Source organism: Procambarus clarkii, chromosome 60 (genome assembly GCF_040958095.1).
Source record: "Procambarus clarkii isolate CNS0578487 chromosome 60, FALCON_Pclarkii_2.0, whole genome shotgun sequence".
Lineage (NCBI taxonomy): Eukaryota > Metazoa > Arthropoda > Malacostraca > Decapoda > Cambaridae > Procambarus > Procambarus clarkii.
This window is the reverse complement of record NC_091209.1, coordinates 30983803-31003957: the sequence shown is the minus strand read 5'-3', so window position 1 is coordinate 31003957 and position 20155 is coordinate 30983803. Positions and strand designations below refer to the sequence as shown.

The following is a 20155-nucleotide window of genomic DNA, read 5'->3' as shown; positions in this document are numbered from 1 at the left end:
AGGTGGAAGTAGGTGATTCTAGTTTCCTTCCCAATTCCCCTTTAGTCAGCTATATTATTTAGCCAGAGTATTTTGTATGTCGTGAGCAAGGCTCACCTATGTCGTAGTAAGGCACAAGTGTGCAGTGGGGCTACACAGAGTACCCACGATATTTATGATTATTATTGGTGTGAACAGGCACCCGGAGTAATTGATGAATTTACTGTGTTAATAACGTCTTTCATGAGATGTTGATAAGATCATTTAGTGAGAGAATATATATATAATTATGCCAGTGTTTGGAGTTAGGCTATGTGCCCAGTAACTATGTTTTTACCATTATTGATGTCTGACTCATCCATATATATATATATATGTCTATGCTCGTGTATTGAATAATCATTCATGTGTGCAGTGATTAATTGTGTTATCGCCCACGAAAGGAACTACTGAGAACTCCAGTAATATATACTTGCATACGTTATCATTAAATGAAGGGCAGTGTGTAATACCATGACAGTGAATTATTGTCACCTTTAATATAGAAATGTTTGATTGAGCCCAAGATCAGTGTAGCGAAGTATTTACGTGCTATTGTCGCAAATATAGTGTGTTCGAACTTCTAGTGATCTTTGAGAACTTAAAGAAACTGGCGCGTCACAGATAAACAGATAAAAACAGATAAAAATACAAACAGATACAAACAGATAAAATAACATTCGCGTGGGGGTAGACGCCCAGCTGATTTTGACATTGACGAGAGGGGGAGCGTTGCCGGCTTGGGGAGTTCATATTATATGTGTGGGAACAAGCGGCTCCCGCCTGAAGTACATTGGTGTTTATATCATCCCCTCCATATTTCTTGTGGCTATGTAATACCTGAAAGCAGAAAGCGATAGAAGTAAATACCTGCCTGATATCAGACATATTGAGTGTGTTCTCGCCACTGTTTCCACAATTCAACAAAACCACTGACGTGTTATTGGACACCGAAAACACCAGTTGGCGACCTTGTGGTTAGTAGTAGAGCCCTATGACGGGGCGGGTTGGGATTGACTGGGATACTCTCCTGGCGTACAGTGGCGCCGCGAGGATAGAGTGAAGACCCGCAGGGCTACGGTGAGTGACCTTGAGTATACTGTTGCTCGCCGAGTAAACCCTGAAAATATATATAAATATATATATATATATATATATATATATATATATATATATATATATATATATATATATATATATATATATATATTGTTGAGGAAAGAATAATGAAAGAAATAATCCGTAAAGGAGTAAAAAGCACTACTCCAAACCAAAACATAAACCTGATAATATTCTACAAAACCAAGAACACTTCCGAACTCCTTATCAAAAACAGCCCGAAGCCGACGGAGAACCCTCTACAGCAGTCAAGCGTTGTATACATGTACACTTGCCCCCACGAAGGATGTAACCTTCAATGTAAGTACATAGGTATGACGTCGACCAAGCTGACGAGGCGTTTGACATGCCATCTTCAATCTGGTGCCCCTAGGAATCACATGAGACAAGCCCATGACATTACTCTAACAAGAGAAATGTTGAACAAGAATACTTGCATAATAGACAAAACCCAAGATTCAAGAAGATTACAAATTCTTGAGGCAATTCACATAAGAATAGAGCGACCTACCATGAACACCCAAATCACGGAACTATTTACTCTACCCACCATGAGAGTAAGGACAAGACAAGAACATATCGATGCCAACACAGAAGACAATGTCCAACATAACAGGCCAATTACACTGGATTAATCTTTGTTTAGATAGGAGATGCCTCGTATGGGCCAATAAGCCTTCTGCAGCCCCTATGTTTATCCCTTATGTATCCCCCCATGTTTTCACCTTCATTGTATTATCACCTGACCTAATGCGGGTATAAAATCAACTAGTATTGTAAGATCTGTTCACTTGAGAATGAACCATGGAGGTTCGAAACGTCGTGCAAATTATACAAATAAGTGTAATACACTCTATAGTAAATCACTTCTTTTCTTCACCTTAAAAGTACGAAAATGAGTTTTGGAGAACTCCTATTTCAATTAAGCCCTGATGCTAAGAAAATAGTTAGAGGGATAGAAGCCCTAAACCAGAAAATAATAAATACAGAATATGCGGTCATATTCAATGAAACATGTTTGAAAGAAAACCTGCTGCCAGTATACACCAATATATATATATAATATATATATATATATGAGAACAAGCCTGAATGGTCCCCAGGACAATATGCAACTGAAAACTCACACCCCAGAAGTGACTCGAACCCATACTCCCAGAAGCAACGCAACTGGTATGTACAAGACGCCTTAATCCACTTGACCATCACGACCGGACAGAATGAGGTGATAGCCGAGGCTATTTGAACCACCCCACCGCTGGCACTCGGATAGTAATCTTGGGCATAGCATTTTACCAAATCACCTCATTCTTTGGGGCACACGTGAGGAACACAAATGCGAACAAGCCTGAATGGTCCCCAGGACAATATGCAACTGAAAACTCACACCCCAGAAGTGACTCGAACCTATACTCCCAGAAGCAACGCAACTGGTATGTACAAGACGCCTTAATCCACTTGACCATCACGACCGGACAGAATGAGGTGATAGCCGAGGCTATTTGAACCACCCCACCACCGGCACTCGGATAGTAATCTTGGGCATAGCATTTTACCAAATCACCTCATTCTTTGGGGCACACGTGAGGAACACAAATGCGAACAAGCCTACATGCTGCTGCAGTCCGTCCAGTAGAATATTAGACTGAGCCGTTGGTGTAGAGAGAGTGCTCGTCATATCCTAAGTTTTCGAAGGAGGAGGTAATTGTTTGAGGTGTGACAGCTTTGAGAAGAGCAAGATTCTCATTATCTTGAGCGACGGGTGTGTATAATACTTGAATGGTGCGGGTACAGATAAATAGGAATATTGGAGACAGGTAGATTGCACTTGAAAGGAATGTTGAGTTTCATTTGATTGTAGGTCCCCTTTACTCAGCTATTTATCATTCAAGGAGTGAGTATGTTGGCATCAGTCAATAGGGTGTTAACAGCACTGAATAATTTGTCTCTGAGCAATGCAGGAGATGTAGGGTCTCTAATGATTTTAAGGCAAAAGGTCGTGTCGTCTCCCAAGAGTTTAATCGGAAGCTCGAGGAGAGGCGTACTCCGCAAGTCAGTTTGATTAGCTTGTTTTCTTTTTAATGTAACCCCCACGCCCCCCCCTCCAATGTATTCATTACATTAGGGACTCTCATCCGAGATCAGATAATATTAATTGTCACACAAGCCAGGTTGTGCGAGTGTACTTTGCATAATGCGAGGTTGTGTACACTAAACTGCAAGATAGTGGGTAGTCTGGCGTCATCTCTCAATATATTAAGAAGTGTTTGACACCACATATACTGGAGACCGAGGCTGCACTATGAGGAGTACACACAGTTGCTGCAAGGTAAATGTGAGCAAAGAGCGGACTGTGATCATCGTGATTTCTAAATTACTTCCATACATGCATTTTGATTTCCTTCATTCAAGAAAATATAGAAGATCTGCTTACGATTTTTATACAATTCCCGTTAAACAATGTTTCATTATGTTTATTGACGTAAAGATTTCGTATTTATGATCATTCTAACAGTGTATGTTGGAGTTCATTTATTTATTACTATCTGTACTTGGCCACGCGTTGCTGTGTCTCAGCAACCTTCCACTGTCTCCCAGTCCGTCCCACTATTCCCCCCTCCCTGTCCCTTGGTCCTCCCAACCATTCTTCACTCTCCCATCCCCTCGTCCTCCCAACTATTACCCCCCCCCCCCACCCCAGTCCCTTTGTTCTCCCCACCATCCTCCACTACACCGTTCCCTCGTCCTCCTAACCCTTCCCTACTCTCCCAGTCCCTTTGTTCTTCTCACCATGCCCCACTTCACCGTCCCTTCATCATCCTAACCAATCCCCACTCCACTGTCTCCGCATCCTCCTCACCATCTCCCACTCCCCCATCCCCCCAAGTCCTTCCTACCATTTCCCCCTCCCCTGTCCTCTCGTCTACCCCACCATCCCCACTCCCCTGCCCCCTTGTCCTTCCCACCATTCTCCATTTCACTTGTCCTCTCATCCACACCATTCCCAACTCCCCTGTCCTCTCGTTCTCCTCACCATTAACTCCCTTCCCATGTCTCCCTCATCCTCCCTACCATCCCCTAAACCTCCCCCACCATTCCCCACTCCCTCGTCTGATGCATTCTCAAATGATCTGATGTTCCCATCAGAAAATTGGGAAGATCAAATGATTTGATGTTCCCATCAGAAAATTGGAAACATCAAATGATCTGATGTTCCAACAAGAAAATTGGGAACATCAAATGATCTAATGTTCCCATCAATGAAATATAAGAAAAACAGTTAAAAAACGAAATGAAAAACAATGAAAAAATAAAAAAATAAACTATACTCACGAAATGAACGGTATAGTAAACAACACAGCACTATTCAAATGCATTGTCACACAAAATAATTAAATCAAAATGAATATAAATCGAAATCTATGAAAATGCAATTTATCAATGAAATCAGAAACATTAAAATGAAATTGTAACATATTTAGTATAGCGTGTGTTGCTCTTACATGCACCAGATGGCTCTGTTTTTCAAAAAAGCATGTTTTTACCTGTCACAGGCGTCGCATCTATATAGTACGAATATAAAAAACATGCGCGTATTTAAATGGAACGTTGTGACAAAATTTCAAAGCAATTGGTGAAGAGCTTTTAACAGCGAAAAAATTATTGAAGATTACAGCGTGTGTTACTCCTACGCCCAACAGATGGTGCTGTTTTTAATAAAAAACATGCTTTTTTCCTTTCACAGGTGAGGCATATATATAGGTATGTAAAAACATACGCCAATTCGAATTCAAAGTTGTGTTACAATTTCAAAGCAATCGGTAAAGAGGTTTCGAAGAGTTTCCTCCTATGAAAAACGACATGAAAAACACAGTTTAAGAATAAAACACGTTCTTTCCCATCACAGATTTGCCATCTATATAGTATGTATATAAAAACCCGCTCGGATGCGAATAGAACGTTGAGTCAAAATTTCAAAGCAATCGGTGTAAAACTTTCGGAGATTAGCGATTATGAACAAACGAACATTTACATTTTTATTTACATAGATTATTTGATAACTAACTGTACCTGGCCACGCGTTGCTGTGGCTTCGCAATGCATGTGCGTTGTTGAGCACAGCAACCTTCCTCTGTCTCCCAGTCCTCACCACCATTCTTCCGTCCCCTCGCCCTTCCAACCATTCCTCACTCCTCCGTCCTCCCAACCATTCGCCACTCTCCCATCCCCTCATCCTCCCCACAGTTGGCCCCCCTACCCCATCCCTTTCTCCTCGACACAATTGCCCCCCTCCCCCATCCCTTTCTCCTCCCCTCCATGACCCACTTCACGGTTCCCTAGTCCTCCTCACCATCTCCCACTCCCCCGTTCCCTCATCCTTTCTACCATTTCCCGTCCCCCGTCCCCTCGTCCTCCCCACCATCCCCCACTCCCTACTCCTCATCCTTTCCACCATTCCCCACTCCCTCGACCATTACATTCCCAAATGATCTGATGTTCCCATCACTGAAATATAAGAAAAACAGTTAAAAAACGAAATGGAAACAATGAAAAAATAAAAAAACAACTATACTCATAAAATGAATGGTATCGTAAACAACACGTCTCAATTCCAACGTAATGTCACAGATAATATAAAAATCAAAATTAAAATAAATTGAAATTTATGAATGTTAAGTTTATCAATGAAATCGGAAACATTGAAATGGAATCATCATATATTTATTATAGCATGTGTAGCTCCTACATGCAACAGATGACGCTGTTTCTTAAAAAAAAAAGAATGATTTTACCTGTCACAGGTGTGCTATCTATACTTACATATTCGAAATGAATGGTATGGTAAGCAACACAGCTGAATTCTAGCGCAATGTCACACAAAATAATTAAATCAAAATGAAAATAAATCGAAATCTATGAAAATTCCTTTTATCAATGCTACTGGAAATAGCATTCCAATAGCATGTTGCTATTGTGTGCAGCAGATGGCGCTGTTTTTTTTTTAACATTTTTTACCTGTCACAGGTGTGGCATCTATATAGTAGTATATAAAAACACGCGTGTGTTTGAATTGTGTCAAAATTTCAAAGCAATCGGTGAAGAACTTTTATGAGTTTTTTTTTTTTTTTTTTGGAGATATATACATTCTTGTACAGCCACTAGTACGCGTAGCGTTTCGGGCAAGTCCTTAATCCTATGGTCCCTGGAATACGATCCCCTGCCGCGAAGAATCGTTTTTTCATCCAAGTACACATTTTACTGTTGCGTTAAACAGAGGCTACAGTTAAGGATTTGCGCCCAGTAAATCCTCCCCGGCCAGGATACGAACCCATGACATAGCGCTCGCGGAACGCCAGGCGAGTGTCTTACCACTACACCACGGAGACTAAAGATTACAGCGTGTGTTGCTCTTACGTCCAACAGATGGCGCTGTTTTAAAAATAAACATGTTTTTTCCTGTCACAGGTGAGGCATGTATATAGTAGGGATATAAAAACACACGCCTATTTGAATGCAATGTTGTGTCAAAATTTCAAAGCAATCGGTAAACAGGTTTCAAAGATTTCCCTCACATGAAAAACACTTGAAAAACACAGTTTTTAAAAAAAGCATGTTTTTTTTCCCGTCACAGACGTGACATCTATATAGTATGTGTGTAAAAACCCGCTCGAATGAGAATGGAAGGTTGTGTGAAAATTTCAAAGCAATCGGTGGAGAACTTTAGGAGATTAGCGATTTTGAACAAACAAACATTCCATTTTTATATATATAGATAATTAATAAATTAAGAAATTATTTTTAATATTTATTACTTTTATGCAGTAATTATATAATTATAATTTTAATTTGAAAACTCTCACAGCTAGACAGGAAACCATCAATCTAATTATCTAATCTTTTTCACATCCTTCATAAATCTGTTCAGTTGCAGGTAAAATATCAAGATCTTGTTTTGTAGACACACAGATAAAGTATTATTTTAGCTTGCCACATTCGGACAGAGTAGGAAAATCTTATTTACATTCAATATAACTCAGTATAGCAGAGTAAAACTGATCAATTTATGATGCAAATTTGGCAAGGTAGCAAGACTTGGTTTAGTGCACACTTCTGAATAAGGTAAGAAAGCTTTCTTCAAAGCACATATATTGCATTACTTATATATTTTTTTGCCCTCTAAATTCTTACTAAAAATATTATACAACGTACTAATCCAACCCCTCCTCACGTGTCTTAGTACGTATGTCACATTGGTGACACACTCTTAGTACCTATGCTGCTAATGTTCATAGTTGGCCAATGGGAGATTTAGTTCCTTCGATGGTACTAATCATACCACGGGAGGAACACTATAACTGTATATGTACACTTGACAGGATGGGTGACTACAAGCTGTTGGTGGGAGACCCAGGCTCTGGGGAGTGGACATATCCTCCCGAGAACTCCAGCTTCACTACTGACATCAACCTCAACATTGAAGAATTAACTGATATATTTGAGTCCCAACATCATATAACACAGTCAGATCCAAGGCATCTTAGAGCAGTAGACTTTAGTCAAAATCAACCTGGACTCATCGAAGCAAGTGTAAGCTTCGATCATACCCACTCTGGTCCCACGCAAGCAAGTGCAGGCTTAGATCATACCCAGTCTGGTCCTATCCAAGCAAGTACAGGCTTAGATCATACCCATTCTGGTCCCACCCAAGCAAATGTAGACTTAGATCATACCCAGTCGAGTCCCACCCAAGCTAATGTTGGTGCATATCACTCCCAGTCTGGTCCCACCCAAGCAAGTGTTGGTGCAGATCATACCCAGTCTGGTCCAATCCAAGCAAGTGCTAGCTTAGATCATACCCAGTCTGATCCAATCCATGCAAATGTACATATAGATTATACCAAACCTAATCTCATGAAATTGAAGGAATTAGAAATTATCGAAAAGGAGAACAGCAAAATGTTGGAGAGTGACAAGATAAGCAAATATTTGCTAGATGCAGACGGCGGCGTGAGTGGCAGACTCCTCATTTCTAGGGGACACCCTGCTTCTGGCCATAGCGGGAACACACAGGAGGGGCACATGTCTGGGGGACACCTTGCTTCTGGCCATAGCGGGAACACACAGGAGGGGCACATGTCTGGGGGACACCGTGCGTCTGACCATAGCGGGAACACACAGGAGGGGCACATGTCTGGGGGACACCGTGCGTCTGGCCACAGCAAGGACACACACGAGAGGCAGGGTGAGGGCCAGCTGACCATCCAGCAGCTGCTGCAATATCTCAATACCAACATCACCGAGATCAGACTCTATAATATCACAGGTACGTTCTGCGCTAAAGAAGCGTGACATTACTACTTTAATTAACTGATAATAAAATTGTCCACTTTATATAATGTGTAAATAAAGGACTGACTGACGCTCCACATTCTTACTCGTGACACTTCAACTTAATGATTATTTAAGTTTAAGTTGTTCCACTTAGCTACAAACTGCGCAACCACACACATGTGAAGTCAACTCAACATGACGATGCTGATTTTCAAATGACTTTCCAATTAAAGTATTTTTACAATAGGACGAAACAACATGGGAGAAAATCTTCATAATTCGTTATAAACCAAATGGTTATATAATCAGCTTAGCGATAACATGTATCATTATTATTATGTGTTAATGCCAGTGTTCGGTCAATAATATACCATATCTACTGCATTTAACATTCTTTCTAAAATCAGATACTATGTTTCTCGCCTTGCCCTGGTAACGCTTTATTAATCACATATATTGTTATTTCACCTATGGTATCCGTTCTTGGGGTTCTACTACCCAAAATTATCTACGTACTGAACAGAAATCAGCAATTAGAAATATAACAAACTCAAGCCCCAGACAGCATTCGACCCCTATACATAAATCTTGAATATGTTAAATATTAGGTCACTGCACATTCTGTCAAGTGTACTCCTTATAATATAAAACAATGAACTTAATGCTAATTCTGATCCTAAACGCTTCCTAAAGGACTAACAGAAACCACGGGCACTACACTAGAAACAAATCTCTATTTGATATTCCAAGAGTGCGACTTAACCAAAGCAGAAATGTTCTGCAGATCAAGCGTCCCAAAATGTGGAATGACCTCCGTAATTACATCAAAGACTGTATAGTTTACCAGTTTAAAGTGAAACTATATACTACCTAATAAACTCTGTGTAGCCTATCTTACTTCCTAAATATCAATTTATCTTTTGCTATTTTTTAATATTAATAACAGAACCTGTAAAGCTGCTGATATCTGCTGTGTAAAAAATAATATTTCTTCCGTTTAATTAGTGAAAATTTCTCTGTTGCAAATTCTGCTGTACCAATCACCAAGTAATAGTGTTTTTCTCTATTTTTCTACTTCAGTTCATTTTAGGCAATTAGTTTCAAGTTTGTAGTTTAAACAAAATTCCACATCATTGGGCAAATGCTGTGCAGATTAGTGGCTTTAGGCATAGTACTTTTCTTACTTATACATCATTCATTCTTCTCGTATCTTATTTATGTACGTGTGTACTTATGCTTACATAACAATAATGATAATGATAATAATAATAATAATAATAATAATAATAATAATAATAATAATAATAATAATATTATTATTATTAATATTAATATTAATATTAATATTAATATTACAATGAATAAAGATTCATGCCAGCCTTGCATGTGTGGTTCTTAACAACATAAATATATGATTCTTCTTGTTTCTTTAATATGACTGACCAGGAGATGGTGATAATAAATGTGTGACGTCGACAAAAGCCCAGCTGCATAATAATAGTGCTTGAACACATAATACTTGGCAATGTTCCCTTATATTAATCACATTGTAACACTTAGCCAAAAAATCCAACATTAAAGCTGGTAAGGGTTTGTTAATTAAAGCATGCCAACGTTAATATTTTTCTGTTCCAGCGGATCCTGAGGAGAGAGTCAATCTGGCGGAGATAGAGGAGGGTGTTGTTGTGGAGATGCTGTACTTTCTTCTGGAGCAAATGTCACGTTACGTTCCCGCCGACATCAAGTCTGATGACCCTGCTGGTGATCCATCTAACTTTAACAATATCTGGACCCCAGGATGGTGTGACCCATAATAATCTAACTTCAACAATAATTGATCCCCAGGACATCTTCAATTTCCAGCCGGTGATTGGTGTGAGGGGGCATAGTGGACGGTTGTCGGAATGTGATGCTCTAAATGAAACTACAGAAATGCTCTATAGGAAACTAAAGAACAAAAACTACAACATCTCCACTAAAATTATATTATAAATCCACCATGCATAGTGAACATAAAAAAGAAGAACGAATAATGAAAGAAATAATCCGTAAAGGAGTAAAAAGCCTAACTCCTAACCAAAACGTAGACCTAATCATGTTCTATAAAACAAAGAACACTACGACCACCTTATTAAAAACAGCCCGAAGCCGATGGAGAACCCTTTACAGCAGTCCAACGTGGTATATATGTACACCTGCCACCCCCCCATCCCCACCCCACGAAGGATGTAACCTTCAACCTAAGTACATAGATATAACGTCGACCAAGCTGACGAGGCGTTTGACCTGTCATCTTCAATCAGGTGCCCCCAAAAATCACATGAGACAAGCCAATGACATCACCCTAACAAGAGAAATGTTGAATAAAAACACTTGCATAATAGACAAAACCAAGGATGTAAGAAGATTACAAATTCTTGAAGCAGTCCATATAAAAATAGATCAACCTACCATAAATATCCAAATTACGACACTATTCACTCTACCCACTATGAGAGTAAGAAGAAGACCGGAACATGAAGATACCAACATAGAAGAATTTCCTCAACACACTAGGCCTACTACACCTGATTAATCTTTGTGTGTGCTTCGTCCCCTATATTCACCTTTTTTCTTTAATGATTTACCTTTTCCTTTATTCATGTCCCATTTGAATAGATCTACTTGTCTTCACTTGACCCCATACTGGTATAAATCTTACATGCCTTGTATTTTCTTATCACTTGAGAATGAACCATGAAGGCTCGAAACGTTGTGTAAATTTTAAAATAAGTGTAATACATTCTACAGATATTTATTTATTTTTCGTCACCTCGAACGAAGATGACCTTTGGAGAACTCCTCTTCTTATTAAACCAAGATGCTAGAATACTTGTCAGAGGGAAAGAAGCCCTAAACAAAAAATAATCAATACAGAATATGCAGAATAAATATATACATCATCGCAACGGCACTCTGATGTAATCTTGGGCATAGTTATTTTATCAAATCACATCATTTTTTGGGGCCACGTGAGCAACACAAATGCGAATAAGGTTAAGGTCTCCTGTACACCAATTGCATAGTGCTCCTGTCAGTATGGGTTCGAGTCACTTTTAGGGTGTGGAGTTTTCAGTTGAATATATGCCTGGGGACCATTCATGCTTGTTCACACACACACACACACACACACACATATTATATATATATATATATATATATATATATATATATATATATATATATATATATATATATATATATATATATATATATATATGTCGTACCTAATAGCCAGAACGCACTTCTCAGCCTACTATTCAAGGCCCGATTTGCCTAATAAGCCAAGTTTTCATGAATTAATGTTTTTTCGTCTACCTAACCTACCTAACCTAACCTAACCTAGCTTTTTTTGGCTACCTAACCTAACCTTACCTATAAATATAGGTTAGGTTAGGTTAGGTAGGGTTGGTTAGGTTCGGTCATATATCTACGTTAATTTTAACTCCAATAAAAAAAAATTGACCTCATACATAGAGAAAAGGGTTGCTTTATCATTTCATAAGAAAAAAATATAGTAAATATATTAATTCAGGAAAACTTGGCTTATTAGGCAAATCGGGCCTTGAATAGTAGGCTGAGAAGTGAGTTCTGGCTACTAGGTACGACATATATATATATATATATATATATATATATATATATATATATATATATATATATATGTCGTACCTAGTAGCCAGAACGCACTTATCAGCCTACTATGCAAGGCCCGATTTGCCTAATAAGCCAAGTTTTCCTGAAATAATATATTTTCTCTAATTTTTTTCTTATGAAATGATAAAGCTACCCATTTCATTATATATGAGGTCAATTTTTTTTATTGGAGTTAAAATTAACGTAGATATATGACCGAACCTAACCAACCCTACCTAACCTAACCTAACCTATCTTTATAGGTTAGGTTAGGTTAGGTAGCAGAAAAGGTTAGGTTAGGTTAGGTTAGGTAGGTTATTTAGTCGAAAAACAATTAATTCATGAAAACTTGGCTTATTAGGCAAATCGGGCCTTGCATAGTAGACTGATAAGTGCGTTCTGGCTACTAGGTACGACATATATATATATATATATATATATATATATATATATATATATATATATATATATATATATATATATATATATATATATATATATGTCGTACCTAGTAGCCAGAATGCACTTCTCAGCCTACTATGCAAGGCCCGATTTGCCCAATAAGCCAAGTTTTCATGAATTAATTGTTTTTCGACTACCTAACCTACCTAACCTAACCTACCTTTTTGGGCTACCTAACCAAACCTAACCTATAAAGATAGGTTAGGTTAGGTTAGGTAGGGTTGGTTAGGTTCGGTCATATATCTACGTTAATTTTAACTCCAATAAAAAAAAATTGACCTCATACATAATGAAATGGGTAGCTTTATCATTTCATAAGAAAAAAAATAGAGAAAATATATTAATTCAGGAAAACTTGGCTTATTAGGCAAATCGGGCCATGCATAGTAAGCTGAGAAGTGCGTTCTGGCTATTAGGACGACATATATATACATATATATATATATATATATATATATATATATATATATATATATATATATATATATATATATATATATATATATATATATATATATATAATAAAGAAAAGAAGAAAATAATGCCTCCCAGAAAATAAGGCATTAATTAAATTAGACTTTAAAAATGCCTTCAACAGGGTAAAAAGGGATGTGGTACTGGAAGCAGTTCGAACCTGCTTTCCTTGTCTATTTCCTTTCGTTTCAGCAGGGTACAGTAGGGAATCGACACTGTTGTTTGGGGAACATGAAGTTGTTTCCGCAGAAGGTGTCCAGCAGGGAGACCCACTTGCCCCTTTTCTTTTCTGCATGGCAGCTAAGGAGGTCACAAGCAGGTTGTCCAGCGAATTCAACATCTGGTTCCTGGACGATGGCACCCTGGCAGGGACACAGGAATCCCTGCTAGGAGATCTTCAGCTAGTGAAATCTAGGGGAGAGGAGTTAGGCCTTACACTAAATCCATCAAAGTGTGAAATCATCTCATCCAGCCAACCAATCATAGATGCAGCACGAATCTTATTGTCAGGAGCCCAAGTGATCGCTCCCACCGACAGTGTACTGCAAGGGGCACCTCTGGGCTCGTACGCCATTGAGGTAGTCCCCGAAGAAAAGCTTAAAGACCTGAGGAGGACGGAGGCGCGAATAGAGGTTTGGATGCTCACGATGCTTTGTACCTTCTTACAAGGTGCCTGGCCTTGCCCAGACTTACCTATTTCCTCAGGTGTGCTCCTTCTTTTGACAGTCCAAAATTAACGGAATACGACTCACTCCTAAAGACAATAACTATGAAAGTGTTAAACCTCTCCGTGCAAGATGACCAGTGAGACCAAGCAACGCTCCCAGTTAGACTCGGGGGTATAGGTATTCGCAAGGCGACACAGTTAGCATTGCTGGCATTCTTATCCTCGACCAGTGCTACAAGTGAATTAGTGAATGAAATACTACCAGAATACCTAAGGAACTTCACTGGGATTCGTGATCCAAAATTTGTGGATGGAGCTGGTCAGTGGGACACTCTTGCCAATTCACACACCCGACCAACTTTTCCAAACGACGGTAAACAGGCCAAATGGGATAGCCCCATAGTGGAGAACATCGCTAAAGCATTGCTGGACGCAGCTTCTAAGAAGGACAGAGCGCGTCTCCTAGCTGTGCAAGCCCCCAATGCTGGGGACTTCCTATTGACAGTCCCCAATTCCATCTTGGGCACCCGCCTGGACCATAGGGACCTAAGCATTGGTGTTGCTCTGCGCCTTGCCGCCCCTATCTACACCAAACACCGGTGTGTTTGTGGTCATGCACGGGCAGACCAACGGCAGCCATGGTCTCATCTGTCGTAAGACACAGGGAAAGATTGCCAGACACGAAGCAGTCAATGACATCATCAAGAGAAGTTTGGCTACAGCTGGGTGTCCAGCAGAAAGCGAACCCCAGTTGTGCAGACCTGACAACAGCCGAAAACGCCCAGATGGAGTCACGCTGCAGCAATGGAGGGAAGGTAAACAGGTAGTATGGGATTACACCTGTGCATCTACATTGGCTGATACCTATTTACGTTATAGCTCAGTGGAGGGAGGTGGGGCAGCCACCTTCAGGGAGACCCAGAAAATCAACAAGTACAGAGACCTAGAACGTTGTTACAGGTTCGTGCCGATAGGCTCTGAGACTCTAGGGGGCCTGGGGTAAATGTGCACTCAAGTTTTTAAAGGAGGTTGGTGAGGAGCTCATTGGGAAAACTAGAGACCCACGAGCAGCCAGTTTCCTGTTCCAGCGCCTCAGTGTCGCAGTTCAGAGGTGAAATGCGTGCTGTATCCTGGGTACGCACCCAACCTCCGAGGAGCTGGACGAGGTCTTCGAACGCTGATTGTTTAATTGTTATATATTTGTGTGTGTGTGTGTGTGTGTGTGTGTGTTCTCTGTAAACTGTAGCATTGCAATAAAAGTATATATATATATATATATATATATATATATATATATATATATATATATATATATATATATATATATATATATATATATATATATGTCGTACCTAGTAGCCAGAACGCACTTCTCAGCCTACTATGCAAGGCCCGATTTGCCTAATAAGCCAAGTTTTCATGAAATCATGTTTTTTCGACTACCTAACCTAACCTAACTTTTTCGGCTACCTAACCAAACCTAACCTATAAAGATAGGTTATGTTAAGTTAGGTAGGGTTGGTTAGGTTCGGTCATATATCTACGTTAATTTTAACTCCAATAAAAAAAATTGACCTCTTACATAATGAAATAGGTAGCTTTATAATTTCATAAGAAAAATATTTGAGAAAATATATTAATTCAGGAAAACTTGGCTTATTAGGCAAATCGGGCCTTGCATAGTAGGCCGAGAAGTGCATTCTGGCTACTAGATACGACACATATATATATATATATATATATATATATATATATATATATATATATATATATATATATATATATATATATATATATATATATATATATATATATATATATATATATATATATATATATATATATATATCTTTCCTGTAGACATAAAAAGTAAGATTAATAATTCTAACACGAATTTTCTCAATCTTTCGTACATTTCTTTTCACTGTTGGAGGTAAATCAAAAATCAATTCTCAAAAATTCATTTTTATTTCTAGTCTGACGCGACACGAGCGCGTTTCGTAAAACTTATTACATTTTCAAAGACTTTAGTTTACAAATACACAACTGAATAGAACTTACGCATCTCCAATTTTATATCTACATTTGAGAGAGGTGGATGGGGTGAGGTGGCATTAATAGGGTATTAATTTCATCAACACAAGACAGAACAAGAGGTGGTATTAATAGGGTATTAATTTCATCAACACAAGACAGAACACGAAACAATGGGTATTGAATAGAAGTGATTGTAGAAAGCCTATTGGTCCATATTTCTTGATGCTTCTATATTGGAGCGGAGTCTTGAGGTGGGTAGAATATAGCTGTGCATTAATTGGCTGTTGATTGCTGGTGTTGACTTCTTGATGTGTAGTGCCTCGCAAACGTCAAGCCACCTGCTATCGCTGTATCTATCGATGATTTCTGTGTTGTTTACTAGGATTTCTCTGGCGATGGTTTGGTTGTGGGAAGAGGTTATATGTTCCTTAATGGAGCCCTGTTGCTTATGCATCGTTAAACGCCTAGAAAGAGATGTTGTTGTCTTGCCTATATACTGGGTTTTTTTGGAGCTTACAGTCCCCAAGAGGGCATTTGAAGGCATAGACGACGTTAGTCTCTTTTAAAGCGTTCTGTTTTGTGTCTGGAGAGTTTCTCATGAGTAGGCTGGCCGTTTTTCTGGTTTTATAGTAAATCGTCAGTTGTATCCTCTGATTTTTGTCTGTAGGGATAACGTTTCTATTAACAATATCTTTCAGGACCCTTTCCTCCGTTTTATGAGCTGTGGAAAAGAAGTTCCTGTAAAATAGTCTAATAGGGGTATAGGTGTTGTGTTAGTTGTCTCTTCAGAGGTTGCATGGCGTTTCACTTTCCTTCTTATGATGTCTTCGACGAAACCATTGGAGAAGCCGTTGTTGACTAGGACCTGCCTTACCCTACAGAGTTCTTCGTCGACTTGCTTCCATTCTGAGCTGTGGCTGAGAGCACGGTCGACATATGCGTTAACAACACTCCTCTTGTACCTGTCTGGGCAGTCGCTGTTGGCATTTAGGCACATTCCTATATTCGTTTCCTTAGTGTAGACTGCAGTGTGGAAACCTCCGCTCTTTTCCATGACTGTTACATCTAGAAAGGGCAGCTTCCCATCCTTTTCCATCTCGTAAGTGAAACGCAGCACGGAACTCTGCTCAAATGCCTCCTTCAGCTCCTGCAGATGTCTGACATCAGGTACCTGTGTAAAAATGCCGTCAACATACCTGCAGTATATGGCCAGTTTCAAGTTCATGTCAACTAAGACTTTTTGCTCGATGGTACCCATGTAGAAGTTTGCAAACAGGACACCTAGGGGAGAACCCATGGCGACCCCATCTACTTGCTTATACATGTGCCCATCCGGGCTCAAGTAGGGTGCCTCTTTAGTACAAGCTTGGAGTAGTTTCCTCAGAATATTTTCTGGTATGTCAGGAGGAGTAGAGGCTGGATCACGATACACTCTGTCGGCTATCATCCCGATTGTCTCGTCCACAGGTACGTTGGTAAACAGCGATTCTACGTCCAACGAGGCTCTTATCCCTGTGGCCCGTGTGCCCCGCAGTAAATCAACAAATTCCTTTGGAGACTTCAGGCTGAAGGCGCAAGGAACATAAGGAGTCAGCAGGCCGTTGAGTCGCTTCGCCAGTCTGTACGTGGGTGTGGGTATCTGGCTAATGATTGGCCGAAGTGGGTTTCCAGGCTTGTGTGTCTTGACATTTCCATACGCATATCCAGGTTTATATTCCCCAATGATCTTTGGCAGGTGGAGTCCGGATTTCTTGGCGTTCACAGTTTCGATCAGTTTGTTGACCTTTGCTTTTAATTCGGCTGTAGTGTCCTTCGTTACCCTTTGGAACTTAGTTTGGTCAGAGAGTATGATGTTCATTTTCGTCAGATATTCGTCTTTTTTAAGAATGACATATATTGGCGACTTGTCACCTCTCCTGACAACTATCTCCTTGTTCTCACGAAGGCTTTTAGCTGCCGCTTTGAGCTCGGGGGACAGTATGGTGCTTCTGTAATTGCCTCGATTCTTTCCTCCTTCTGCAATAAGTTCTGCTTGTAAGGTATCTTTGGTAGTGACCTTCTTTTGTGCCTCGAGGTCGAATATGTCGTCCAACAGAATTTCCAACTCCACTTTCCGGGCCATCTCACTCGGTCTGGACATAACATGACAGTTTATGCCCAGATTTAGGAGAGTGACTTGGTCCTCAGTGAGGTTAATTCCTGCAAGGTTCAGGAAGCCATCTTTTGGTCGTGGAATTGCCATAGGTCCTCCATATAACGTTGTTAGTTTCTTGATAATCCTTGTTTCAGTGCTGAGGTGATGTTGGTCTGTGAGGATGTCGAGGTGTTGTTCAATGCGGGTACGGATACTTTCGTCGATGTTGCTATTTCTCCACTCGTTCGTAGCATGAAGTAGTTGCGTTTTGTTGTCTTTGATTTCATTCTCTGCCTTGTATATCTGATCACGAATCAGATCCTGGCGATATTCTATCGTGAAGGCTTGATTCATTGCTGCTGGGTCGTGCGTTTTAATATTAGTATATTTTGGTAGCAGTCTTTCCTGTAGACATATATTATTAAATATGACCGAAAAAGTAAGATTAATAATTCTAACACAAATTTTCTCAATCTTTCGTACATTTCTTTTCACTGTTGGAGGTAATTCAAAAATCAATTCTCCAAAATTCATTTTTATTTCTACTCTGACGCGACACTTGAGCGCGTTTCGTAAAACTTATTACATTTTCAAAGACTTTAGTTAACACATACACAACTGAATAGAACTTACTGAATAGAATAGAACATCTCCGATTTTGTTTATATCTACATTTGAGTGAGGTGGATGGGGTGAGGTGGTATTTAATAAGGTATTAATTTCATCAACACAAGCCAGAACATGAAACAATGGGTATTGAATAGAAGTGATTGTAGAAAGCCTATTGTAGAAAGCGGAGTCTTGAGGTGGAGGATATATATATATATATATATATATATATATATATATATATATATATATATATATATATATATATATATATATATATATATATATATATGTCGTACCTAGTAGCCAGAACGCACTTCTCGGCCTACTATTCAAGGCCCGATTTGCCTAATAAGCCAAATTTTCCTGAATTAATATATTTTCTCAAATTTTTTTCTTATGAAATGATAAAGCTACCCATTTCATTACGTATGAGGTCAATTTTTTTTATTGGAGTTAAAATTAACGTAGATATATGACCGAACCTAACCAACCCTACCTAACCTACCCTAACCTATCTTTATAGGTTAGGTTAGGTTATGTAGCCAAAAAACAATTCATGAAAACTTGTCTTATTAGGCATATCGGGCCTTGCATAGTAGGCATAGAAGTGCGTTCTGGCTACTAGGTACGACATATATATATATATATATATATATATATATATATATATATATATATATATATATATATATATATATATATATATATATATATATATGTCGTACCTAGTAGCCAGAACTCACTTCTCAGCCTACTATTCAAGGCCCGATTTGCCTAATAAGCCTAGTTTTCCTGAATTAATATATTTACTATAATTTTTTTCTTATGAAATGATAAAGCAACCCTTTTCTCTAAGTATGAGGTCAATTTTTTTTTATTGGAGTTAAAATTAACGTAGATATATGACCGAACCTAACCAACCCTACCTAACCTAACCTAACCTATATTTATAGGTAAGGTTAGGTTAGGTAGCCAAAAAAAGCTAGGTTAGGTTAGGTTAGGTAGGTTAGGTAGACGAAAAACATTAATTCATGAAAACTTGGCTTATTAGGCAAATCGGGCCTTGAATAGTAGGCTGAGAAGTGCGTTCAGGCTATTAGGTACGACATATATATATATATATATATATATATATATATATATATATATATATATATATATATATATATATATATATATATATATATATATATATATATATATATATATATATATATATATATATATATATATATATATATATATATATATAGACAGTCACCCAGTCATCCCTGTCACCCAAGTCACCCCAGAAGTGAAGTGAGGTACAATGAAAAATGAATAGGAATTTGGTGGATATTTATAATCCGCATAATTGCTGCATAAGGGGCATGTCGGAAAACAAGACACACGCTCGTCCCGAAAGTCAGGACATTCAACAAGGATATGCACGACCACAAGAGGAAGAATGAAATTTGGACAATAAGGAGCAGGGCGGCGTTCCATCAAGTGACCATGAGTTAAGCGGGTATGGCCAATATGCAACCTCGCCAGAGCCGTTTCACATCGCTGGTTATGGTGGTAGGAGGATGGCCATGAAAACACACAACCTTTAAGACAACGTAGTTTGTTAACAGTAACAGACG

At 38.9% G+C, this 20155-nt stretch overlaps 1 protein-coding gene across 1 annotated transcript in view; it reads left to right on the top strand.

Annotated features, from left to right (window-relative positions):
- LOC123766954 (arylsulfatase B) overlaps nt 1-11264 on the top strand; it is a 156017-nt gene extending 144753 nt beyond the window's left edge. The window contains exons 10-11 of the mRNA XM_045756443.2: nt 7515-8461; nt 10105-11264. Of these exons, the coding sequence (XP_045612399.2) occupies nt 7515-8461; nt 10105-10283 (1126 nt within the window). The 3' untranslated portion in view covers nt 10284-11264. The remainder of the gene's footprint in view (nt 1-7514; nt 8462-10104) is intronic.
- The last annotated feature ends 8891 nt before the right edge of the window (nt 11265-20155 follow it).